General features: G+C 38.2%; 1 protein-coding gene across 2 annotated transcripts in view; it reads left to right on the top strand.

Moving 5' to 3' along the window:
* The window catches only part of zgc:109889 (uncharacterized protein LOC553542 homolog), a 55329-nt gene extending 31245 nt beyond the window's left edge, over nt 1-24084 (top strand). The window contains exons 3-11 of one of the 2 annotated variants that reach the window (XM_038302129.1): nt 1853-1987; nt 9592-9745; nt 9854-9971; nt 13210-13278; nt 13824-13868; nt 17687-17820; nt 18777-19076; nt 19732-20144; nt 23582-24084. In XM_038302129.1, coding sequence (XP_038158057.1) covers nt 1853-1987; nt 9592-9745; nt 9854-9971; nt 13210-13278; nt 13824-13868; nt 17687-17820; nt 18777-19076; nt 19732-20144; nt 23582-23739 — 1526 coding nt within the window. In that variant the 3' untranslated portion in view covers nt 23740-24084. The remainder of the gene's footprint in view (nt 1-1852; nt 1988-9591; nt 9746-9853; nt 9972-13209; nt 13279-13823; nt 13869-17686; nt 17821-18776; nt 19077-19731; nt 20145-23581) is intronic. The other variant, XM_038302130.1, reaches the window with a different exon arrangement.
* The last annotated feature ends 2789 nt before the right edge of the window (nt 24085-26873 follow it).

Raw genomic sequence — 26873 nt, 5'->3', positions numbered from 1 at the left:
AAAACTTGATCATATTTTTCTCTCCATTGCCCATGCAGTGTGTCGATAATGCTAACTAGCCGAGCAAAAAAGGCAATGAAAAGACATCATGTATGCGTCCAAACAACCTCTACATTTGGGTGAAATCAGACCACACAGCTCAATTTTAAACAACTATATCTGGACTAAATGAAGACTACGGTGGACCGACCAGGTTTAGCCCAAAAAATATCTAAGCCTGGTGTTTTGGATGAATGAGTGCATGGCTCAGCATTACCTCAGGTTGATCCTGAAAAGACAACAAGTCCTTGTCTTCTTGTTCCTACTCTGAAGGGGTAGTGAAGCTTAGGATCACAAATCTTGTGACGAGCTCAGAACAATAGAATCCAGTGTTCGAGGCAGACAAACAGATTTCTCAAAATGTTTATTAGAAACAGAACCGCAGTGTGCAGCGTTGGCGTCTAAGGCAGGAACCTCTGTGGGTAGAAACAGCAGGTTAGTGACCACATCTATCTTGAGGTGGATGATAACGAGCGTATGAGTCTGTAACCTGGTCTTATAACTAAGTCCGAGCCCAGAGGGTGAGGTTGGTTCCAGACGGTTGTTTGCTTGCCAGCAGTACGCAGCCATTGCAGCACAGAGAGTCCCAGATGCTGATGTATTGGTGGTCGGAGGACAGGCAGGATATTAGAACTGAGCAGACGAAGGTAGGCAGGATAATACAAGGGCGGAACCAAAGCCGATGTCGAAGACGTGCTCGGTAGCTCAGAGCCAGGAGGTCAGAGATCCAGTGAGGTGCAGAGGGAGAATCCAGAACAGATTCGGGAAACAGTTCCAGGTTTGGTTCACAGACAGGAAGAAATCCGACAGGAGTCTGAAAACAGGTCAGGCAGGCTCAGCGGTCCAGAGGCAGAATGAGTCAGGACCAGGCAATCACAACTGAAGGAATGCTAGAGAACTCTCTCCAAAGACTCGAAATAATCCAGCACTGATAACTGGTCTGAAAGCTGGTTAAATAGAGACTGAAGCAGGTTGATCAGATTAGCGGTAATGAGAACTGCGCAGAGATAAGCATGTGAATGCAATGAGTAATCAACCAGACATCAGCGCCAAGATCATGACATCTTGCTTCAGATGTAGGTGTAGCTTTGACCAGGGGCATAAATTGCAATGACCAAATGAAGTCTCTGACTATAACACTTTTTTAATCAATTTTAAACCTACGCACAATGAAAAACTTCAAAACCTGGACATTGCTTTAAGAATAGATCACTGTGAAGATGTATATTTCTCTTTGTCATAAAATCAAACCACAGCAACTTATAAAGCTGCTGTCCAAAATCTTAAACCAGTACTGGGACAATTGGTCAATTCACTGTCCTTTAGGTGAAATGTGGTTAAAATCTTGCTAGTCTTTAAGGTTCTGCTTGGTGTAGGGTCTGAGTACATTTCATGTGCTGGTCAGGTGTGACAGACAGATGCCTCTTGTCAGCTGAGACCTCTTTATGATCCCTTTGAAAATCCAGAACTAAGCAAAGTAAGCCATCTCTAAGCTTTTACGAAGATCATATTGTCCATCCTAGAATGCTTTTAAACAAAGTCCACATGCCGGTTATAAAAAGGGCATCATTGATGTGTAAATATTTCATTAGAGTGAGATTTGTCCATCACGGACTCTATGAATAAAACAGTAAATAGACCACCGTTAGGAAGAGCTGTCAATGTTACTAGATCTACAGTTCTAGTGAGTTGGTCAATGTTTGAAGTAAATGCTAAATGCTAGTTTAAAGCACATGTTAATATGTTGAGGATGTGAAGGACAGAATGTCAGAATCAGATGAAAGTCTAACATGTCGGTTTTACTTCTGTACAGGTCGCCATGCTGAAGACATTTTTGGAGAACTGTTCAATGAAGCCAACAGCTTCTACCTGCGGATGAGCAGCCTGCAGGAGAGAGTGGACCTGCTGGCCGTGAAAGTCACTCAGCTCGACTCCACTGTGGAGGAAGGTATGCGTGTCTGTGACTCTGTAAAGGTCATGCTTCCAGGGCATTGCAACGGTTGGTTTCCAAACAGCCCCCGATGTGCGATTGTGATTCATTGTCGAGCAGTCGAGGACAGGCATTGCTTCTGTGTCGGTGTTAATCAGAGTGTTGGTGTATAGTAATTTGCATTTTAGCTTTAGTGTTTTTTGTTTGTAGGTCTATGTGTGCTTGTGCTTTCCCCAATAGCAAACCCCTTTGTGTGGGTTACAGTTATGTAGATTTTACCCCACTGAAAACATTCAAGTATTTGTTGTAAGTCCCTTTTATTCTGATATACCTGAATAAAGTTAAATGTTGCAACTTTCCTTTAGAAGTCACCTTACTGATTAAATCAGGCATGTCCTAAGTCAGTCCTTGAGGGCCGCTGTCCTACAGGTTTTGGATGTTACTGGGCCTCAGCACAGCTGATTCTGATGAGTGCAGTTCAACCTGTTAATCAGAGCTGTGCTGAAAGCAGGGACACCTCTAAAACCAGCGGTCATCGAGAACCAACTTTGGACATGCCTGGATTAAATGCAACAATCCTTTTCCAGTTTAATCTCAGTCTAAATCCAGCTGCATTTGGAAGGTTTCAGAGGACGGAAGATGGTGACACGATCAAAGCGGTTTAAGAAAATAAAAATCCGTAGTGTTGAATATCACACAGTGCACTGATTAAATATAGAGTGCGTCCTAACAGAAAAAAACTTCCAAGACATGGATGCCAAACTAATCTGACAGCCTGGGTAAAGTAGCTATTAAAAGGCTGGAGAATCTTTCAACAAGACAATGACTAGAGGTGTACTTTACAAATTTCCTCTGAAGAGTAGCAAGAATGAAGCAGTCATTAAAAAAAACCCACAGTCCTGTTGAGCCTCTTTCCCACTGATAATACCTTGTTAAACCAGGTTTTCCAAACAATCGGCATTTGGCTCCCTGGTACTGGTACAACTAAAAACTCAAATGTATAGCCATAAACTTTTAACACATCCTCTCTCATAGGCAAGTCTCTCAAGTGCTGCTCCCTGCTGGGAAATAGAATGACAGTCTAGCTGTGCTCACGTAAAAATGTAGACAGTTTGTGGATTGATGGAAGGAGAGCACTTGTTTGTTGAAATCCTACAGGGGATGCAGTTTGTCATTCAGATTTTTCACAAGCTAAGTTTTACAAAACTACATGTTTGCTGAGTGCATGTTAGCAAACTGTCCTGCCTTTTACGATGTTTGTATTCAATGTGTCCTTCCTCATTTGGAGCCTGCTTGTTTGCGTATCCCAAGAGTGCTTGAGTGTGTACGATGTAACTGTCGTTTTTCATCCGTCTTTAAAAAGCCCATACCTTTTTTACTGTTGTGTCTTTAAGAAGACGTGTATTGCCCGAGGTTGGTTATAGGTAAGTCAGACTGTAAATCATTAGGCCCTGCTGAAAGCTGGTTATATTAGCGCAGTTATACATGAAGATTTATCGTTGCACTTATTTGATTAAGTATATTGCTAGAGACAGTTCATTAAATGGCGATTTATGAGCCTTTTGTCGAGCATCAAATACTTGAATCCAAATCAGTTGGCTATTACAGTGAGCTATTTCTGCTTAGCTACAGCTGTTATTTGTTAAATAAACTTTTGAATCAATCTTACTGCATGATCTGGTGAATTGTAAAGGGACTTGAGATGACATGTGAATTGTCGCTATTAGGTAAATTGAATTGAATTATTTGGCACATAACGGGCAGGGGCAGAGCTAAACAGGTGGTAGTGGGTGCACTACATCTCAAATCATCTGGTCAGTCCTGTAGAGTAAAATGTACCATGCAGAGTTGTGAAGACACTACAGAAAGTTAAAGTTAAAATACAGTTAGATAGAAACAGGAATCTAATACATCTTAAGTTACCAGTACAATGTTTCACTGAAATAAAAGAAAGAGGGATAAAGGTAACAGAAATTTACTTTAAGTAAAAGTTAATTTTTTTGTAAGCTGGGGAAAAAAATTACTTCTTTTCCATTTCATGAAGTAAAAGAGAGAGGATCTTATTTATTAATTTGAATTAGGACAATGCACTTTCACAGAGAGCAGAGTGGACACAAACAGATAAATGTAAATGTGTGTAATGTGGAAATCCCTTTATTGTCCCACAATGGGGAAATTCACTCTCATTTGACTCTTGCATTTGACCCATCCCCCTGGGGGGGCAGTGTGGGGTTAAGGGTTTTGCTCAGGAACCCAGGGTGAAGGCTGTGGGGATTGAACCGGGTACATGCAACCTTCTAAGAGCACAAGCGCACTGCTCTAAGCACTAGGACAACACTCCCAAATAAAATGGCAAATAAAATGCCAATAACATAAAATCACAATAAAATCAGGTTAAAAGGCCCAGGGAAACATACTAATTCACCTGTGAACACATGTATGGTTAGTTTTCAACAAAGATTTAAAAACATGAGCTGGCAGTTTGTTCCATGACTGTGCTCTTCTGATGGATGCAACCATTTGGCCAAATTTGATCCTGAGCCGCTGAACATTGCAGTCTCCTTTGGTTATAGCCCTGGTGTTTACTCTTTGTCTTAAACTGTTGATAATTTAATAAAACATTAGTTGCAATAAAAAAGAGGAGAGATTACAATCTTAAAAAACAGCATTTCATTGATTTTGCACCAACAATATGGATAATGTGAAACGGCCTGTGCTTGTGTAGCATTTTAGTTTGTGTGTTTTCATGATGTCATTATTATCACATCTGATATAAACTTCAATAAAAGGCAAATTCTTGTGTTTTATTTTCTAATTTTTTCCCTTTTATGATCCTATTTTCTCTCTGCATCTCTCTCCTGTCTTTTAGCTCTAATTTATTTTCTTCTTTGCTGGTTCTGCCGAGTCATTCTGCAGCACAGCAGCCTCAGACATTCAGTGTCACAGCCCCACAGATGGAGACGAAAAAATAAATCCTCAGCAGTCTTTCCGTCTTATTATTTCATCCCCTCCCATTCCTCATCACCTGTTTAGTCTTTCATCTCTTGCTTCCTGCGTACAATCCATTCCTAAGTCCTCTTGATTGTCATGTTTTAGTCCTGCCAGCATCTCCATGATAAAAGTGACTTATCACATGCATTTCACTTTTACTGTGTTCTGGTGTCCTTTTTCCATTTTTCTTTTTAATATTTTCCACCTCATTTGGGAAATGGCAACACTGATAACTTCTCTTTTCTCAATGAGGAAATGGGGTAATGTGGTAAAAATAGAACTATTAAAGTGAATACAACGACTGAGTATGGCATAAGAAGAGACAATACAAATACAATGGAAAGATGTTTAAGGAAGAACGGCAAATACAGTTAGACGTGTTGCTGTTATGTAACAAGTAAAACTCTTATGTCACATTCACTTCAAGTGTGTTATATTAAACTAAGTCAGGTTAAAAACCCTAGCTGTAAAAAGTCTTAAAATACGTGCTCTCTTATTGCGGCAGCATAATCTCACACTGAAAAACATGCTGCTGTTCTGTACAGTAGTGGTGACCTTAAAGTTTATCAACCCAGGTTCAAATCAAGTCTGAAAATGATGTTTGAGTGCCTTTTTCCAACACTGTGCCTAAATTATTCATTTGGATGTGGAGTGTTAGCCTAGTGGGTTAGAGAAGTGCTCCTGTACTCTGAGAAGGTTGCAAGTACCCGGTTTGAATCCCACTGCCTCCATTCTGGGTTCCTGAGCAAGACCCTTAACCCCTGACTGCTCCCTGGGCGCCGCACAATGGCAGCCCACTTCTCCCCAAGGCGATGGTTAAATGCAGAGATACATTTTTCCAATGTGAGATCAATAAAGTTCAATTATTATTATTATTAAAAGTCTGTGACTGATGAAGTTCGACATTAAAGATCACATTCAAATATGAATTAAATATCTGTGTGTGAACAGTAAGATCACTATTGTGGGAAGGAAAGAAACTCAGAACTGTGGTTGAATCCGGTTAGCTGCAGCCGTATAGATGTAATTGCATGAAAGAAAGGCACAAGGGTGTTGTGTGGCTACTAGGGACTACAACCTTCTCAAAAAGAACTACAAAAATACAAAAGTTGCTCAAATGTAATGAATAGCTGAAGCTCACCATCATAAAACTCACAACATATGAAGATTTGCATTCATGGCAGAGTAAAGGATTGTGGGAAACTGTATACCTCCAAAGTGTTGGATAAGAACGTAGGGTGGTAACTATGCTGAATAAACCATTGATAAGAAGCAAACTGCTTTCTCTTTCTATCATTGCAATCACTGAGACACATTTTTGCTTTTGGTCTAAGTGTGATTATTGACTTGGCAGATTAAGATTGAGCCTAGAATCCAAACCCTTCTTGCTATAGTGTATCAATTATTTCACTTGTTTAAAAAATATACAGTATATAGTAAAAGCATTTTTTTAGAAGCCAAAGACTGATCTATCTTCGGAGGAGCAGATCTCAAATTATTTTTTTCATTGGCTTGTGAAAATATGAATAATAGTAAAAAAAAAAAAAAACAGCAATCCATTCTCTGATTACCACTCTTGAAAAACTTTTGTCAAACACCAGGGTTCCCGCGGGTCCTTAAAAAGTCTTAAAAGGCATTGAATTCTTCAAAATAAAACTAAGGCCTTAATTGGTATTGAAATGTCTTAAATCAGTCTTTCGTAGGTCTTAATTTAAAAAAAATCATAAATAGGATTATATTTATTACGATTTATTTTTGTAATCTAAATAAAATATTAAAATTGACAATTTTTTTTCTTCTTTTAAATAAAAAAAAAATAACGGCTCACCATTATTGGTTCCGTCCCGATAGCGGAACCAATTAAAGCGTTGTTGCGGCCGGGACATTTGGGAGATGCACCATCAACTTTTTGCCTGGAAAATATGAGCAAGTGTAAATGTAATGAAAATTGGCTCCAGCCAAGAGTTTTCTCCATGGCTAAAACCAGGGAACATACATGACGCACAGTGTATTTTGTGCAAGAACTCATTCAAGCTCGGAACGATGGGAATTAAGGCAGTGGAGTCGCAAATGCGAAGCACGAAACACTAAGCGTCAAAATCGAGTTACAGAGAAACAGCCGGTATTTCTCAGTTTTGTTCCACCCTTGTCTCTGCAAGGCTTCCACTTATCACCAAATCAAACATACTAAGAAAACGATACAAAGAAAAATAGCTGCAAAAAAGACTTAGCACTGGTTATGTTGTGGCTTTACAACTGATTTGTTTTGTTCCCTGCTAAAGCAAAGTTTGTGAATTCAGTTAAATAATTGCTAAAATATATCTGTCATTTGTGTGTTTTTAGCTTTCTTCCTGTATTGGAAGCTTTTCAAAATTTGAAACAGTGCAGTGGTTTATGTTAAAATAGACCTTTGGGTTAAGTTGTCGCAAGCGAGTTTTTCTTGTGTTTCTTGTGAATTTGGTCTTAATTTTTTATTTCAAGTGGCATTAAAAAGTCTTAAAAAGTCTTGAATTTAACTTGCCTTATGCTGTAGGAACCCTGAACACTCCTCCAACGACTCTATTTAGGATATTTGTAAGGACTGCAAAAGAGTGTTTAATAAGGATGCAGTACTTCAAGTGATACAGAACAAGAGCATGCATAACCACAGAAAAAAATAAGAAAAGAAAGAAGAGAGAGAATAAGACTTCTCTTTGAAGAGGTGTTTAAATCAAAGTTGCACTGGCTTCTGCTGCAGTGGATTATTCATTTGGCCGCTGGGACAGAGGCTTAGGAGGCATTGATCAAACTCTGGTCTGACTGTAAAATGCCTTCAGTGCAAAATTACACACTCACACACAGTTAGATCAAGCCATATTTGCTTTTAAGAAGCACGTCTGCATTTAGAGTTTAAACCTTTCTGTTCACCCCTGCACACATAGAAGCTTTTCACTTATTAAATCACTGATTGGAACATTAATTATGCTCTTTGTGATTTAACCTGATTACACTCTGGCCTTGTGGGGACTGACCCCACCCATCTGCCATATGGCACATCATGTATAGTTCTGCGTTGAGGTTAACATATATTGGGCATGCAGGCCCAATAACAGCACTGCCAGGTCTGCCTCAGTTTTGCATCATTGTTTTTCTTTGAGGTCCACAGCTTGTCCACTCTTGTGCGAGCCCTGTCCTTATCCAATTCATGCTTTCTCTTCCTTTCATATTCTGATAAAGGTTTTCTTTGCCCTTTTATTTCTTGCTTTACAATGTCGGAAACATCAAAGATCCCAAACTAGTCTATGTTGAAACATGAGTGGGGCATTGAGGGATGTGTGGAGAGGGACGCCAGTCGCCTTACTTTGGGCTTTGGTAAAGCTGTTGGTCCTGCCATAAGATCGAGAATAGAGAAACAGTCACCAATTAGGTGGCATAAAAGTTGTAAATGTGGTTTTTCGGCGAGAGAGTTTAGGAATATAACAGACCTCTGAATTGTCTCATAAACAGGTTAACATCACAGGGGCTTTAGCAAGGTTCTTCCTTGGCATGTCTACAAGCTCTGCATGGCAAAATAATGTCATTTGGAGCTTCCACGCCCCCCCATATAGACTTATTTTCACATCATACATTTAGGAAAATTTGTGACCTCACGGAAAGCTCTGTGCCTAAAAACACGGAAAGCGAACAACAACTCCTACTGGCGATTGTTCGCAAATGTAACAACAAACATCGAAATCTAGATAAGTAATTTTTTTCTTCAAATAAGTGCATTTGTTCTTGATTTAGGAGATAAAAGAGACATTTTGCCAATGAAACAAGACAATTAACATTTGAAATAAGAAAACACAATTGCATTGTCTTATTTCAAGTGCTTTTTATCTGATATTATTTTAAGAGTAAAAATACTCATTCCATTGGCAAACTATCCCATTTTCTTTTTTGTTTCTGCATTTTTTCTTTTATTTTTGTTTCTTTCCTACTTGCTTTGATTCTGTTTTATTTTCCTATATTTTAATCATGTAAAGCTGTGCTATACAAATACATTTGCCTTGCCCTTGCCTTGCCTTGCCTACTCAAATTAAGGGTGAATAAACTTAATTTAAGAAATTTTTTATTATTTCTAGATTGTTTTTCGAGTGCACCACTATCAAGAAAAAAAAACTCTGGGTGAGAAATGACTGTTGCTCTTGGATGGCATGAAAGGGCTTTGAAAAACTCGTAAACAGCTGTGTTTTCTAGTGTCGTGTTGACAGCTTAGAGAAAAAAAAGTATGATGCGACAAATGTCAACAATAGAAAAAAACATCAACAGATATGACTGAAGAGCCGAAGAAAACAGAAATTTGTGGGACAGGCACAAAGAGTAGCTAAAGTTGAGGATGAATGGACAATTATGGGTTTGTTTACAAAACAGGCAATTTCTTTTTCTACTACTAAAGTGTTTGTAGAAAACTAAAAATGTGATAAATCTGATCGAACGCTTGGTACATGTAACCACACATCATGATCGGATCATTTTATTTAGTGTCCCTGTGAACAGAGATTTAGAATTTCCGTCCAACTGAGATTTAGATTGTATTGGGGAATTTGCGGAGGTAAACGTAGGTATAGTTAACCCAATCCTCATTCATATTGTATCCTTTGTTCTTTCAGTCTCCCTGCAGGACATCAATATGAGAAAAGCTTTTAAGAGCAGTACCATTCAAGACCAGCAGGTGGTTTCCAGGACTTCTGTTCCCAACCCTGTGGTGGAGATGTATCACCGCTGTGACAAGCCTCCACCGCTCAACATCCTCAGCCCTTATAGGTGACTCATATTTGGACATGGTTTAATATCAGCGGTTGACTTAAACATGTCTTTCTTTTGTGGTACTTACTTTTTCCTTCTTCCACGCCTGCTCCGCTTTCCTCTAAGGGATGACAAGAAGGATGCGCTGAAGTTCTACACCGATCCGTCCTACTTCTTCAACCTGTGGAAGGAGAAAATGCTGCAGGCCACTGAAGACAAACGCAAAGAGAAGAGGAGACAGAAGGTAGGCATTTGTTTCCATGTGTGTTCCAGTACAGTCCTTTTGCATGTACAGCTGTACTCTAGTTATGAATGTACAGTTGGTGTGGCAGTGTGGAGCTGGAGGAGAATGTGTTATAGAAAAGGGAAAAGAAACAAATCCATCCTCTGCTTTAATTTGCCTATTTGTTATATTTTGCCTACTTGTGTCATTTTCTGCTGTTATTTGAGTTCATGCTTTCTTATCTTAATGTTCTACCCATCCAGCTTTGCTCTGTTGAATACAGCAGCAGCTAAGGGATACTGTTTGTTAGGAAATATTCAGAGTTTATAGGAACAGATTATACTGCTTATACTTATTGAGATAAGACAATAGTAAATATGTCACTATTTGTTGATGGATAATTTATATTCTTTCTTGGGTTGAAACCCCTTCAATAAGCTTTTTTAAATGAGTTGAATGCCAAGGTACAGAAACATATTGGATTCACCTGAAAAAGCAATGTTTTTCTTAATTTACAAGATAAGTTGTATTAAAAAATATATAAAATTTCAGTTATTTTGAATTAACAAGTAGGTGTTACAAAAACAAATTAAAATGTTCTGTTTTGCTAAACTAACAAGATAAAGTTTTATAAAAATATATATATATATATATCTTTTTCTGAATTATCACGATTGCACTTTAGAAAAAAAATAATAAAAGCATTCTGTTTTTCTGAATTAACAAGATAAGTTTTGCTAAATTTTATTAAAATGTACAGTTTGGATTAACTAACAAGATATTTTTATAAAATAAATATATATATATAAACATTATGTTTATTCTGAATTAGCAGGATAACATATAACATAACAGATATTTTTTACAAAAATAAATCAAAACATTGTTTTTCTAAACTAACGAGATAAAGCTTTATTAAAAAAAAATCTGCAGAAAGGCATCTCTTGCTTAAAATCTAAAATGCCTACAGCATCAGAAAATCCAATTTAAAATCACAGCCACATTATCACATCAGAAAAACAGACTTTTTTTTTAAATTAATGCATTACGCTTCTGTACTGAGGTTTACATTTTCTAACAAATAGAGAAAATTTTTATGTAGAGGCTTAAATCTATCTATAAAATATGGATGATATACCGAGTCACACCTTGACCAGGTTATTTCTCTAGCAATAATCCATAGCAATCCAAGATTACCATGATGGTTAACTGCTCTTCCTGTCAGAATTGGTGGAGTTGATCTTAAGTAGTTGTTTATTAAGTTCAGATCCCAGCCTTAAGCCTCCTTGACAAAAATTATATTTTAATTGTTCTGAGGATTATTTTCCTGTTGCAATGCCCAGTTGAATTCTAATTTTTAACAATTTAGCTGCTGATGGGTTAAACTACATTTACTGAGTTAGGTTGGTAAGCATTTCACATTTTGTACAGGAAGGGCCCCTTAAGTGGCAGCTGTGATGTATGGAGGACCAAAATGGACAAAATTAAATTAAATAAATGTATAAATATTGTAATGAAATACATAAATGTAGATGTCCTATAAGAAATATAATAAATGTACTATTAAATTCATGAATATGCAATTCACTAACTGAATGTTCCATATCTCTGTTTAATATAACTGAATATGCCATAAAATGCAAATTAATATGACTAAGACTAAATTTAACATTTTTAGATAAGTTCCTCTGTCTTTATTTAGTAGATGCATAAACATATAGTGTTTTTAGGGGATTCCAATAGGGGGATCTTTGGTCTCTGGCTCTGCTATTTTAGACCAACTGGTAAAACATTTGGAAACATCTGCAGTATATTGAAGGGGGAAAAAAAACATGGAGAAAAATATATTTTTGTGGTTTTAATAAATGTTACATATTAATTATTTAAATTGAAGCATAGTTACTGTATGATAGGGGTGTAAATCACATCCATCATGGCGATTCGATTCAGTATCGATTTCCTGACCCAACAATTCGATTGTTTTCGATACTCAAGAATACACCATGATGCGATTCGATTAATTAGTTCTTTTTTTGTTTTTTTGTTTTTTACACCTTACAGGATAAACAATGTTTCAAATTTGAAATAAATCAATCAAAGCTGTAATATTGTTACGCATTTTTTTGAGAAACAACAGCAAATAACAAAAGTAGAAAAGTTGCATCAAAAAATACTGCACAAAATCAGTGCAATGAGTGCAATGCAATACATCGGCTCCAGACGTCCCCCCCCCCTCCGCAGACACTCCGCTGCTCCTCTCCCAAATTGTAGCTGACCGCAGACAGTGCCACAAACAGGAGGCCGGCTTTTTTTGTTTTTATGACCGGAATTGCGGAAAACAACTTGTAAAGTTTGACCCGCTACTGTGCGCGAGAACGCTGGGATCCTTTTTCCACCTGGATCTCCGCTCTTTTTGGTCCTCATGTCCCTACGTCGTCGGACTAAACTCGCCCCACTTCCTCTCCGCCTCAGCCGTATCTAGACCCACAGTGTGTAGCACAGACCGCACTTCAATATTTAGCATAAATAAAAAATGTCTGTGTCAAGCTTACTGCAACACACTGCTGTAAGAGTATAACCAGGAAGCGAGGTAGGAGGGTAAAATAGGTTTAGCGCCACCGCAGCACGGGAGGGAGAATTGAGTCCAGGAGCAAATGGATAAAAATAGATCGGAGGAAAAAAAAAAACATGAATCTAATATCTTACGGACGTATCAATGCATCGGATCGTCGGCTCTTGGATCGATGCATCGATATAAAACGATTAATATTTACACCCTTACTGTATGACCACATGGATATTGAATGAGATCCATAGAAATTCTTCATCCCTTAGTCTAATCCCTGCTGAGTTGAACCCCTCTGTCCCTGATGGTATTTTCCTCAGATTTCAGGCTGAATGAAATTGTTTTATGTCAGAACAGCTGCTGCTGTATGTGTTTGCTGCTTTATGTCAATGTTTTTGTTGAACTTTAATTCTTATTTCATCTTTTTATGTTCCTTCCTTGTGTGATGTACTCATTGCAATGTAACATTTTTGAACCTCACATGAAGCTTTTACTTTATTAAAAAAACAGCAACAAAAAAAGCAGGTTTAAATGAAGAAACTGCCAAAGACCTTGGTCTCCTTTACTCCCTCAGTGCCTCCTTCCTTTCTCGTAGTCATCTGTAGCTGGCTGGCCTTGGAAGATGCTTTTCCTCTTTCCTCTTCCTCTGCTCAGTCTAATGCACCAGCTTGTCTTTCTCCCATCTTTCCATAGGGCTGTCCGGCCCACCCTGACAGGCCCCACTCCCGACAGGCCCCACCCAGGAGCCCCCTGTCCATCTCTGTAAGGCGACCCAGACCCCTAATCCCCCCACCCCACCCCTCCTGCCCTTCACTTCCTGCCCTCACACTCCATTAAAACACATTATGCAATCACCTCTAATGAAGTAGGCCTACACACAGGTACAGAGCACTCACATATTAACTCAAAAGGAACAGGACTATTTAAAAACAAAGTCATGTTTCATGTATGAAGAAAAAAAACCAACACACACACACATGCCCGTTCCCTTCTGGGTGTGCGCGTGTGCATACTATCACGTTATCTCACCACCCCGCCCTCTCTCTAACCTCCTGTGTTTGGCTTTGGTTTGATTTGTTGTGTTACCACCCATTTTTGGCTCCGTCGTCCGCCGTGTGTTAGTCGTGTCGCACAGTAGTGTTCTGGGTAGTGAGTAGTCCAGTCTGTGTATGTGTGTGTTTGGCTAAGTGTGATGAAATAGATGGTTAAAGGGGTCCAGATCACTTTCCGTCTATGTGATAAAAGCAAACAATCCTTGACTGAGTTTCTCTCTGCTGCTGTTTGTCTGGTTATTTTGTCCTCCACAGGAGCAGCAGAGGCAGGTGGAAGACCAAAGCAGAGAGGTCAAGAAGGTCAGTAACAACGTTCCTTTTAGAACAATGAAATCATCTCACTCAACAGAATTTACCCGGTCATTATCTATTAAGATGGGCAACACTGTACAAATTTTTACCCTTTTCGGACCAATTCTCCAGTCGTGGAAGGATTTTTTTCCATCAGGCCGAGTTTCAGCCTCATTGTGCAGCTTGTAGTATACAGGAGGTAACAAGGGGTGATTATTGTCTCATGACCACCTCCAGATAAGGAATTGTAAGGTCGGGAGAAAATGTTCAAGGACAATTCTGTTAAAGCAGCGCTACGAGCTGATTTACCAGAACCTCTGGCACTGCACATGTGCAGACAAGGGAATTCTTCTTTTTCTTCTTCCTTCTTCCAGACTCAGCGCCATCTCTAGGCGCTGAGTCCGATGTGTGGCCTTTGCACGTCCAGTGTGAGCAGGTAGATCGCATCAGAGCGTTGGGCCATATAGTGTAAAAACATGCATGGTAAGCAGTGAACTTTCAAACCCTTTGATTTCTTCGTACAGTTTGAGCTGTAACTGAGTAGAGCAATTGAAAGTCTTACGCTTTATTTCCGGATTTAGACAGACTAAACAGAAAGGCTGGACAAAAATTGAAGTACTGTAAACCCATGCTCAATTCCAACTGGTAACATACAGCTGTTGAAGCAATACCAGGAAGGAAACACAATAGTACTGTAAAGATGCTTGACCAGAAGCCATTTTCCCTCAATCTGGGAAGCGGTTTTGGGGTTATTTCCAAAGATTTTCAGGTACCTTATTCTACAAAGAAAAAGATGAGTCATAAATGATATCTGATGCATAGAAGCAAGCTAAAAATGGACCGTACAATGCTCATAGAAACTGTAAGAACTTCATACTGATAGAGTGTGCATGCCTCCGTTAGGAACTTTTATAAAAGACTAAACAGGTTGGTGGATACACATAGATATCAGCACAAAGCAAAAGTTTTTTTCTAAATATAGGACAGCACCAACATTTTATGGCATTATCTGAAAAACAAACACAATAAATAAGAACAAAAAACATTATAAACTTTGAAGCATGTTGGTGCAGGCAAGAGGACTTTCCTTATTTTGCGTCCACAGGACCTGCGTCTTTAGCCCCTTTTTCAGGGTTTTTTGGGATTTTAAGCCATTACCCAGGATTGTTAACACAAGTCATTTAAGTTTCATTGTCCACACTATCCAGGATGAAAGGTTTTGGTTTTGGAGTAAGACAAATAGATTACCATGGTAGGGTTAAGAGGTGATGTCATGTGCTTAGCAGCTATAAGTAGTGGACCATCTCTTGTATGGCTCACCCATAATATTTAGGACCTATATGTTATTGGTTTTTACTTGAAAAAAGTTAAATATTTAATACTTTTTGTCATTAAGAGGGGATCAAAGGAAGAAGACATTCCAGATCTGTCCTCCCCTACGTGTTTTATTACTTTCACAGGTGGGGAGATAAGGGCTTCTCTGTCAGGTTTTGCTTGATTGACCTTTGGTTTTTCATTACTGCCACCCTCTGGACTCACTGTTCGGTGCAGTTTTCCTCAAAACTTCTCCTTTTGTCAATAAGCTGATACCAATACATTTTCCACAGCCTTTCAAAACAGTAGAAACAAGCAGCACACGAATTACCCAGGGTCCCTTTTACCCTGTGAACAGCATGTACGATGTATGTCGTGTCGTAGTGTTGAATGAATAATTCACAAACGACAGACTGGTGACTACCAGTTTGTGAGACCTACTACGGAAGCTGAGGAGGGACATTCTCCTGCTTCTGACCTTGCTTCCAACACATCAACCTCCATCAGCCTTGTCAAATCAGCTGAATAAACAATGAAACACAGAATATTACTTTGAAAAAAGCCCACGGTTATAAGCTGGTTTGACTTCTGTGAAAACTAACAGCTGATAATTGTGTCATCGCAGTTCATCCATTGTGGGATAAATAAACTAGCTGTCTCTACCAGGGGCACAGACTAGTTGCTGGTTTCAAATATAATACCTAATTAAACTTCACTGTTATATTGAATAACCTTACCTGTCCAGCCTAAAGCCTGAAACTGTCAAGACTCTGAACAAAAGGACTCAGAATTCAGGCAAGACAGACAGAGGAATAACTTAAAGGCGTTTATTTAAAGATGGGCTGTGAATCTGCGGTATGGGCGTCTATAACAGGAAAGTCTATAGAAGAGAAACACAGGTTAGTGACCATGATAGTCTAACGGAGGATGATTATGAATGCATGAGTCTCTAACCTGGTTTGAAAGCTCAGTCAGTACCCAGAGAACAAGGATGAGTCCAGGCGGTCAGCTGAAAAGACACAGCGGAAGCTGTCAGAGAGTCCCAGACGTGAAAGCATTGAAGGCCGTAGAACTGTCAGGAGATCAGGCCCAAACAGAAGAAGGAGGGCAGGATAATCCACAGGGCGAAGTCAAGAGGAAGATCCAGGTTCAGTCAACAGAAGAATCCAACAGAAGTCCGAAGACAGAACAGGCAAACAGATCAGAAAGGGGCAGGCAGGCTCAAAAGTCAGTATACAAAAAAAGGTCAGGATCAGGCAGTCAAAACACATAAAAAACTATAAAACTCTCACACTCTATTCGAGAATAATATAGCACTGATGGTTGGAAACAGGCAGCCTAAATAGGAGCTGGAACAGGTGGTTCAGATGAGCAGTGCTGAGACACAGGGCAGAGTTAGACAGGTGAATGAACTGAGCAATCAAACCAGCCATCACCCCCAAAATATAACAGAATCATCCGTTTCCCTTTTTAATCCCTGCTCAATCATAAAGTGTCTCCACCTGGTAAACACTGCACAGATGTAGACTTTCTTTTTGTCCTAATTATTACTTCTTTATTTTTATTTTTTTGTTTCTTTTCTCTTGCCTTTTACTGGACAAAGAGTGCGGATGATTGACATTGCAATAGAAGGCTGAAATATAAAGTGCTGATTTTGCTCATTTTTTTGCCCTCCCACCGACAAGAGGTTTTCAGTTACAGGTAAGATATGTAAGGCTGACAAGTTGGTCCCCTTTTGGCTACTCTGATCAAAAATGGCACCCCAATATGGCGCCTCCTATTGTGTGCATCACACTCTATGTATTTATAAACTACTCAATTTAAAATATGAGAACGATATCACTCATGATGTGATGTTATAAGACTTTCACAAAATATGTATATTGTATATGTGTTATTGAAGCAATACTAGATTTTTGTTAATAAAAAGCCAAATTTGTGACACAAATGGCATTTAAGGCATCCCTGAATGCTTTACTGTAACAGGCAACTCTGACAAACATACAGTATTTGACTCAAGAAAATATACAGTAAAACAACGCCCAAACTCAGAATGCAAAAAATATAAAATGTTATTAAAATGATTAAAAGTGTCTGTATGAACTGCTGAATTCTTTGGAGTGGCTAATTTCATAAACTTTTTAGCTTGAATTTTCTCTACTTATAATTGACCTTATTGAATTTATGTAGCTCAATTTGGGCTCGATATTAGTGTATTTAGAACCAGCAGGTAAAGACTACTTCCTGATATTAAAACCTTAAATCTGAAACAAGATGCCTTTAACAAGACTACTGTGGTTGATATAATATCAAAATAAAATATTAACCTTATCATTTCTTGAACCTGACAAACTTCTGAAGAGAGAAGTTGGAAGAACATTTATTAAACAGTAATAGATGTATGTCCGTCTCCAACCATAAGAATTAAAACTCACCATTCATTTAAAATAAAACCATAAGGTTATAACTATACAGATTATCCATATTCTTCCCCTCTTGTTTCACCCTTGCAGGTGCGTAAGGCTCGTAACAGGCGTCAGGAATGGAACGTCCTCGCCTACGACAAAGAGTTCAGACCTGATGCCAGGCTCACCCCCTCCCCTTACCACGGCATGTCCTCTGAAGGATCCCTGTCCCCAGACAGCAGGTACATACACACCAGTGTGAGCTCACTCCAAACCAAGTCAGCAGGTCTTTGTTTCTTTGCTGTGTCCAGAAGCAACCACATGTTTAATTGTTCATTTAAATTTAGTTTTTAGGAGATTTTTAGAGAATTAAACCAGGTGAAACTAGGAGTTTTCCACTTGAGGAGCTCTGGTAGAACATATTGACAGAAGAATTATATTAAATGCAACATTTTTCTTTGCTTTTTTTTTTTTTTTTTTTTTTACATGGCATGTAATCTGATTAATCTATTACTAAATTAGTTGAAGATTATTTCATTAATCAAATAATCCGAATAATTAATTTAATTATTTCCGCCCTAGTTACAGCCACACATTTTAATTTATTTTAGTGGGATTTTATGTAATAGACCAACAAAAGTATTGGTCCAAAAGAATTGGTCTATAAAGTGGAATAGAGTGTAATAATAATAATATTAAAGTTACATCCTTTCTATTTTTCATAAAGTCCTAGAAAGGAATATATATTCTGCGCTGTTGTCCAGTAAGTAAAATCCATTGTAACCAACTGCCTTCAGAAGTTAGCTAAAGAAAATGTGGAGGAGATTAATAGATATTATTATTACATTTGTGAGGCATCAAATACTTCCTGCTTCTTCTGTTTGAAGCTCTGTAGTGCCCTCTTCTGGAGACTGTAGGTAAAGATCAAATGTTCAGGGGTTTTTTTTCCTTCAGAATTAAGCACTCTTATAATTCTGTAAGACATGTTGGAGGAAAAACAGATAGCTGTATGAATTTTTTACATAAACAAATATATCAAGTGTATTAAAACCAACTATTATGGAATCCAGGCAGCAGGTTTCCCTCTCATTGATGTCAAATGTTATCTTTCTGTTGATCTCAATATTGTAAGCTTTTAATGTCACTTTTAGAAACATGGGAATCAACCTTGCTTGTTTCCCAAACTTTTATCCAATAGATCAATGGCGTCCGATTCCTACCCAGCAAGTCCTAACCACCCGGTTAGCCAGGCCCCGAGCGCCCCCCATCCCACTGACCACCATGCCAGGGATCACCTAGCCACCCCCCAGACACAGTCGCTTGACCGTGTCCTGAGGCCTGCCAACCAGCCCCCCGGAGCTGCGGGAGCCGGACCTCCAGGTCGACATGTCGCCTCACTAGGCAGGACCCCATCAGCACATGGCGTCCAGGCTGGAGGAGATCCAACAGTCAATGGCCCGAGGCAGCAGTCGATCAAGGACTACCGAGCTGGGCACGGGTAGGCCTGCTTATGTAATAGAGCCACTCACATTGTGAACAAGATGTCATAATATCTTTGATTTAATTTCAATATCTGTCCCTACACTGAGGAAATAAAGCTTTTCATTCTCTCAATATTTGGTTGGTTTCCCTTTCAGTCCATGTAGAGCAAGGAAACAGACAGAGGTGTTTTCCCTGTCGTGTTTGGGTCTGAACACTAACATTCCCCTTAGTTCAGGTATCACCAATGTCGTTCCTTGATGGCCATTTTCCTAAAGGTTTTAGAGGTTTCTCTGCTAGCACAGCTGATTCTGATGAATGGAGCTCAGCAAAAGCCTGTTAATGAACTATCAATGTAAATCAGCTGTGCTTGAGCAGGGAAACCTCTAAACCTCTAAAACCTGCAGGACAGCGCCCCTCGAGGACCGACTTTGGGGATGTCTATCCTAGTTGATTAAATTCCCATTGGAAAACATTAACTATCATTCATATCTGACATTAGAACCTGTCCTGACTAATTACATCTCATTTATTTACTCTAAATACAGGGAAACACAATCATGTCTTATGATGTTTCTGTAAATGACCCAGAAATGAAATCAATAATTCAGATCTGATTCATTATTTCTGAAATTGATCAGTACTAAGCCAGATGTCTCTCTCTCTCATATTAGTGGGCAGCCTTCCACCATCCCAGAGTACTACATTCCCCCGGCCCCTCCCCCACCCCCACCCACCATCCCTTCCGCCCAGACCGCCTTCGACTCCGCCACCGCTCCGACGTCCGCTGGCACCACCACCGTCCCCCCCACCTCTTCTGCCCTCTCCTGCCACTACTCCCCCTCTCCTCCTCCTCCCCCGGCCAACTACGTTCCCTCACCCGCCCACCCACCTTCAGGCGCACCCCCAGCCGCCCCTCCACCCCCACCCCCCGGAGTCCCAGCGGGACACCAGGCTCACCCTTCCCCTGCGCACACTGCCGTTGGCCAAGCAGCCGTGGATTCGGCACCGACCAGGAAGTCCACCATGCTGGGGATGATCCCAATGAGCGACGCCCGCTCCGACCTGCTGGCCGCCATACGTAGAGGTAAGAGCGTCAAGAATCTTCAGATATTTTTACATAGTTATCGTTAGAGGCGAGCAGCCAATAATTTTACTCAAATGATTTGCACTATTTCAACATACTTTTACCCAATTAGAAGTAAGAAGTAGGTTTTAAAGAAGTTACTCAACTTAGAATAATAAATTAATTAGGAAAAACGCTACTCAATTACTGAGTCACTGACATCTGAAATAATGTAAGTTTACAAAACATATACTTATCTGCAAATTTTTAAAAATGAGATAAAAATAAAAAAAAAACATACATTTCAGTAATTAAACAATAATTTCAGGTGGAACAAACTCAAGATATTCTTTTACCTAAATCGCTGACGTCATTATTGGCAATATTTTATGTATTTTGGGTAGAATATGGTAATTACTTCCTGTATCATTAAACATGAAACCATCTGCTTTCTTTTCACTCGACCTCCAAAATAACATTAAAACAAAGTAGCTGCAGTAAAAACAGAAATCTCACTTTGACCTTAATTGTACAGTAGGCGTTTAAGTGATTGTTTGTCAGGGAACAGAAGTACATTTTAATACAGCATGGATATCCTGTGGTATAATAAGATTCGCCCTCATAACAGCATTATGGTTTCCTATAATGGGTTAGCTAACCACACAGAAGCCACACAAAAGAAGTGAAAATCAATATACCAAAGTCAAAATGTATGTTTTTTTTCTGGATTGAAACCATTAATTTCACTATAGCTTAAAAATCTCTCACCATGGAAAAAAATCTACCGAAACAAACGTTTTCCATGTAAATATCTACTTCAGCTCAAAGGTGATAGTGTCACATCCCTACACTTTGTCTTTCACAATGACGTTACCTCATTAGCTGTTTATTTTTAAAGTTGTGGCCAGTGTTGTAACACGATAAGCAAAGTTAACCCTTTATAGGGCACTCAGTGAAATACTTTGAAAAATCAACATTTTAAGCCATAGTGTTATTATTGCCTTTGTAACATTAAAAAAATATGGATATTTTGATGGCAAATATTGATGTCAATGTAATAAGAAACGCCAACTTGCCCGAATATATTAAGAAAAATAACAAAAGTATAAGAAATTTATTTGAAAAACATTTTTTTGGTCCAACATAACCTTAGAGGCATTAATGCTGATACTGGCACTTACATTTTTTTAGTTTATAAACCTCAATATAATTATTACTAGGCTTATTAAATGTTTAACATTACTTTTTAGCTTTTCAATTAGCTTTTTACCTTTTTTCTTGACTTAACTTTTTTTTTCAACGTCATTTATAGAAGGTAATATATCATTCAGGGGTTCATATAATTGGTCAAATGCCAAAATAAGATGTACAGCCATGGATCTTTGCTGAATGGCTGGATGTAGATCTTGTGTTTCTAGACCTCACTGAGGGGCAGGGGGGACTCCATTTTTAAGGGGTATGCAAGTTATCAAAAATGGTAATTTGCCCTATAAAGGGTTAAAGAATATAAATGTCTGCAGTCTGTAGGCAACTTGGTATACTTGTAGTGAAATGTCTATAATATCAAATGGAAACAATTATAAAAACTTTGAGACCTTTCAGGTTATTAAGCTAGTAAAAAGAACTATACATCAAGTTTGACCAAAATGAAATATTGGATCAGACAAAAGTCTTTCCCTTATTAATTAGGACATTAGTCCTATTTGATTGGATTACCAGTGGAAAATGTGGAATAAAAACAAATTTAAATTTAGCTTTTCTGCATCCATGGTTCAAAATATAATTTTTTTACTTTATTTGAGTGAAAAAACATCAGTTGAAATCATATAAAAATTGGAGCTTGAATAAAACTGATCAAATTTGCCTGTAACAAGTAAAGTGAGTATTGGTAAGGCGTGCAATACGATACGCATCAAGATAATCTGGTCAGGATAACATACAAGACGCATTGAATAAGTAATGCCCCTGACCCACTTCCACATGTTTGATCGACCTTAAATTTTGCATGTGAAATTATTTAAATCTCTATAGATGAAATAATAAATTACAGCTCTGAACTAATTGTGGTTTCTGATTTACAGCTGTTCAAACTGAGTCAAGTCTGTGTTTTTGCATTTGAAAGGACGCACACAATGGGAGACTTTTGATCAAATGAAAGTAACTTATAGTGATAATGTTCCATAATATAACCTTATAAAATGTTTTGCAAGGTCATATAACGGGCATCATCACCATAAGTTACTTTACTTTCATCAAAAGTCTCCCGTGGTGCGAGTCCTTTCCAATAGAAAAACCGGATCGCTGCTCGACACTCAACAGGCTCCATTTCAGACTTTACTCAGTTCAAACACATGTAAGTCAGCAACCACAAATAGTTCATAGCTGTAATTTGCTAATTAATCTATAGAGATTTAAATAACCTCACTTGCAAAATTTCAGCTGGGTCAAACATCTGGAAATGTGTCAGGGGCATGACTTATTGAACGCCCCTCGTATTGTCATGATATTGCAATATCGCAATATATTGTAATAATCTATCCAACAAATATCAAAACTAATGTTAAGATTAAAAAAGGAAGCGCTTTATATGTTCATCAGAAGATATCAATGATCTAGTTATCTTGGTAGCCATATTGTTTGGGGTTTGATTCAGTTAATTGTGATTAATCAGTGTGCGGGACCAAACTGAAATAAGGACACAAGGTGTTCAAAAATTGAAAATAAAACTTTTATTTAATAATTTCAAAAATAATTAGCAAAGGTTCAAAGGCCATACAAAATAGCTTAAATAATAAATAACATGGTTTTGGGCCCAACTCAACTGAGGTCAACTGAACAGTAACTCAAACCAAAAACTGACCTACTATAAAAAACAGAGGCTGCTTTAAATAAGGGTAGAATAACCTAAACTTGCAACATGAGGGGGGGCAGAATATAATAGAAGAGCAATAAATCAAAAATATCCATACAAAACTAAAACATATTAAATAAATAAAACAACTCTTTAACGTGGCACAAATAAGTGAATATTAAGGTGACAAAATAATTATGGTCAAAAAATCAAAATATCCCCCTCAGTTCTTTGGGAAAGTGGTTTGTCCCTGGCTTCCACCTCCAGTTGATCTGTACTTGTAGAACCTCAAAAAATAAGAAGTGTGAGTTAAACCATTCAGAAATATTAACACTATTAACACACAATCAGATAGTTTGATTTAATTTATTCATGCATGTTTATATTTACAAAAATAAACGCTCACATAGCGGCTGAGCTACATTGGAGTTAAATCAGGTCTCCTTAAGAAGCTATCCAGTTTATGGACAGGAGCCTGTGTACATAATAAGAGTCATAGAGAGGAAGTTTAGAGGAGGAAAAGAAATCAAGATTAATCAGCAGAAACACTACAGGTAGACTGATTTCACCAGGCCTCATTGCTCCTCCCATCCCTGTCTCCTTACAGGCATCCAGCTGAGGAAGGTGCAGGAGCAGAGGGAGCAAGAGGCCAAGCGGGAGCCTGTTGGCAACGACGTGGCCACCATCCTGTCGCGTCGCATCGCGGTGGAGTACAGCGAATCCGACGACGACTCAGAGTTGGATGAGAACGAGTGGTCTGACTAAAAAATGAAAGAAGAAAAAAATTAGATGGGAGGCTGGACTGGTAGTGCTTACAGAGACCATTAAGGGAGACAAATGTTCCATCGAGTTTGTAATGAAGGGACCAGATTTGAAGGTTTGCATCGTAACTAAGAGGTTAAATAGATGAACCATTTGTTTACACAAATTGCTGGGTGCGGCTTGCGGAAGGCCGAGCAACGGGTTGATATTTTCAGCATGCATGGTTGCCCCTCACAACGCCTCTTCTTGAACTTTAGAGGCTTTTGTGTCAGACCACCTGTGGTGTGAGGCACAACAAACACACCTTCCATCTCTGCAGCCTACCGCTCATTTTTAACCACAAACACGGAGCTGTGAAAAAAAAACAAACCCATAAACATTTCCCCACCCACACATTCAAAGTGGTAATTATCAGCAATATGTAGGCAGTGCCCCTTGTTAGTAAGGGCTTTTGTGTTTACAGAACACATGGTATAGCACAAGAAAGATTAATGATAGTGCAATTTTTACTTATCTGCCAAATGTTCCAGGAGAATTTGTGAAAACAATTCAGGAGAATCAGGGAAAATGATAGTTTATTAGAAAATGACTGTGCCTGTTTAGGAAACATGCACATTATTGTTATAAATGCAAACTTTTGGGAGTTTGGTCCTACTGACCAACGTCCAACTGAAGGATCCGCACCAACGCTCTCTAGGGGAAGTTGTGCACATGTTCCTGTTGGATGTTTAACATAAGAAATAACATCAGCTGCACTGTTGATTTACATTCCATAAAAATGTTTATTTAAAACCACACCTGAATAAGCAATTCGTAGGTAGGTCAAATTTTAAATTTTTTTTTTCCTCAGTGCTTTTTCTAAATGTTTCCTCAAAATTACACTTTCTTTTCTCCCAACTTCCCGTAACATGGCACAGATCTTTATGAACTGCCTTTTAGGGGCTAAACATTGTTGTCCAGTGTCGCTGCTGGACCTCTGTGTCTTCCCCTCAAAAGTGTTACAAAGCTTTTAACAGTCTTCATAATACTTTCAAGTCCTCAGATTCAAAGTATTTCACTTCTTTAAAGCCATTGTTATGCATTGAAATGCCCTTTTTAAATCTTTGAATTACTTCATCATAAATAGCGAGATAATTAAGAATCCTTATTATGCTTTTTTATAAACCCTTAATGCTATTGAACTATTCTAAAATGATACTTATAAGTTAAGAAGGAACTTTAACTTTGTAGACAGTTGCCACAATAATTTCCAGATCATACTTTTTTAGCAGAGTTCTTTATCAACTACATGCAAGTGGCGTATCTACCACTTTTATATCGTTAATTTATATTAATTTATATTGGAAACGATTTGCTACCATCTAGTGGTCATAGTTGAGTCCCATTTTGTTTAATCTAGCTAAAAAAAGCCCAAATTCATATCTAATTTTATGTGCTACATTCACTTGAAAAGAATCACGTCTTAAGTTCTACTTTTTTCAAGTAAAAACACATATTTCTAGTTATCAAGTGCCACACAAATTCAGACAAATGACACTAAGGCACAGTCTGAATACCTCTAATAAGGGTAGACACAAAATCTATAGCAGAAGTGTGTGAGTGGACGCCCTAATGAGTGCTATCTGAATAGTGCAAACAGAGGAAGCAGGACGTTTCTAACCACTGCTAACAGCTATACAGTTGCGCAAGATCCTTTGTGTGACTGACAGTATAGGCAGAGCCAACCTCGTCAAATTAAAAAGGTTTTCGTAATGTGTTCTCTGTGTCACACATACAAATATACCCACCTTCATATGTTCTGAGTTTTATGAAAAGAGCACTGTGCACTACATTTGTGTAACTTCAGATTTTAGTAGTTCCCTTTCCAGAAAGCTGTAGTCCCAATTTGATCAGCATCATATATGTCTGTATCCACCACATCATGGTGTCTGTAAGGCTGAAGGCTGTCAGGAGCTCCTTTCTTGCCCTGGATACAGTTCTTTCTGTTGACCCCATGAAAGGTGAAGGATAGGAGCTACGAACAGGAGGTAGGAGCTAGAATTTAAACTATTTGGATCGATCCTCAGGTTTTAGCCCTGATTAACAGCCACATCACTCATCTACCTATCAGCGATTTCCTATGCTAATATAAAGCTCTAAAAAAAGTTATACGACCTCTTTAAGATTTTGTTTATATATCTATATTTTAAAATGCATACATTTAGTATTTATTTTGGAATTTCATTATTACACTGCAAAAAATTGAAATCTAAATAAGTCATTTTTTCTTGCAATAAGTGCATTTTTTCTTGAATTGAGGAGGTAATTGAGACACTTTGCCAATGGAACAAGCCAATTTACATTTAAAATAAGAAAACACAATTGCATTGTCTTATTTCAAGTGAATATTATCTAATTATCTTATTTTAAGAATAAAAATACTCATTCCATTGGCAAATTATCTTATTTACCTACTCAAATTAATGGTAAATACACTTAATTTAAGACATTTTTTCTTCATTTTTTAGATGGTTTTTGCAGTGTAATAAGAACAATGTTTTAAGTTCTATTAATTAGAATCAACTGTGTTTTTTAAGCTATTATCTGTCATCCAACTAATTGCTTTGTTTAATCTTGTGCTATGACAAAACGAAAAGTTTTATTTTTATTAGAGGTGGACAAAGAAATTAGGAAAACTTTGGAGCCAAGCTCCAAAAAGTCGGTGTAATTCTTAATTAATCCTTTATGATTGTTATATAGTGTGGTTCTCCCATTGAGTTCACTCTACTGTGTAAACTAGCCATCATTACATTGAGGTGGGATTTCAAGCATCACCAGCCTTGTTCAAGTTATTATCCTGCCTACATATCATTGCTTCAACCAGAGAAATTATTTAGTCAGCTTATCCTGCTTTAATTTTTTCCCCTTTGTTATTCATTCTGAACTCAGAGCTGAATAGTCCAGTCTGTGACTGTTTGCTGTGGTCTTCTATTAATGCTTCAAGGCTAAAGCACATCCAGTTCATCGTCTTGACGACATCTCCCCCACTTGGTTAATGCCGATGCTTTCTGTGCGGGGTTTGTGAATTATAAATACATACGTGTAAGAGACTTGCAACGCTAATATATAGTATAATATCTCTTCTCTCTCTTTTAAAT

This window comes from Cyprinodon tularosa, unplaced genomic scaffold (assembly GCF_016077235.1).
Source record: "Cyprinodon tularosa strain WSP-4 unplaced genomic scaffold, ASM1607723v1 ctg482, whole genome shotgun sequence".
Lineage (NCBI taxonomy): Eukaryota > Metazoa > Chordata > Actinopteri > Cyprinodontiformes > Cyprinodontidae > Cyprinodon > Cyprinodon tularosa.
Note: the sequence above shows the minus strand (reverse complement) of the source record. Positions and strands in the feature narration are given on the sequence as shown.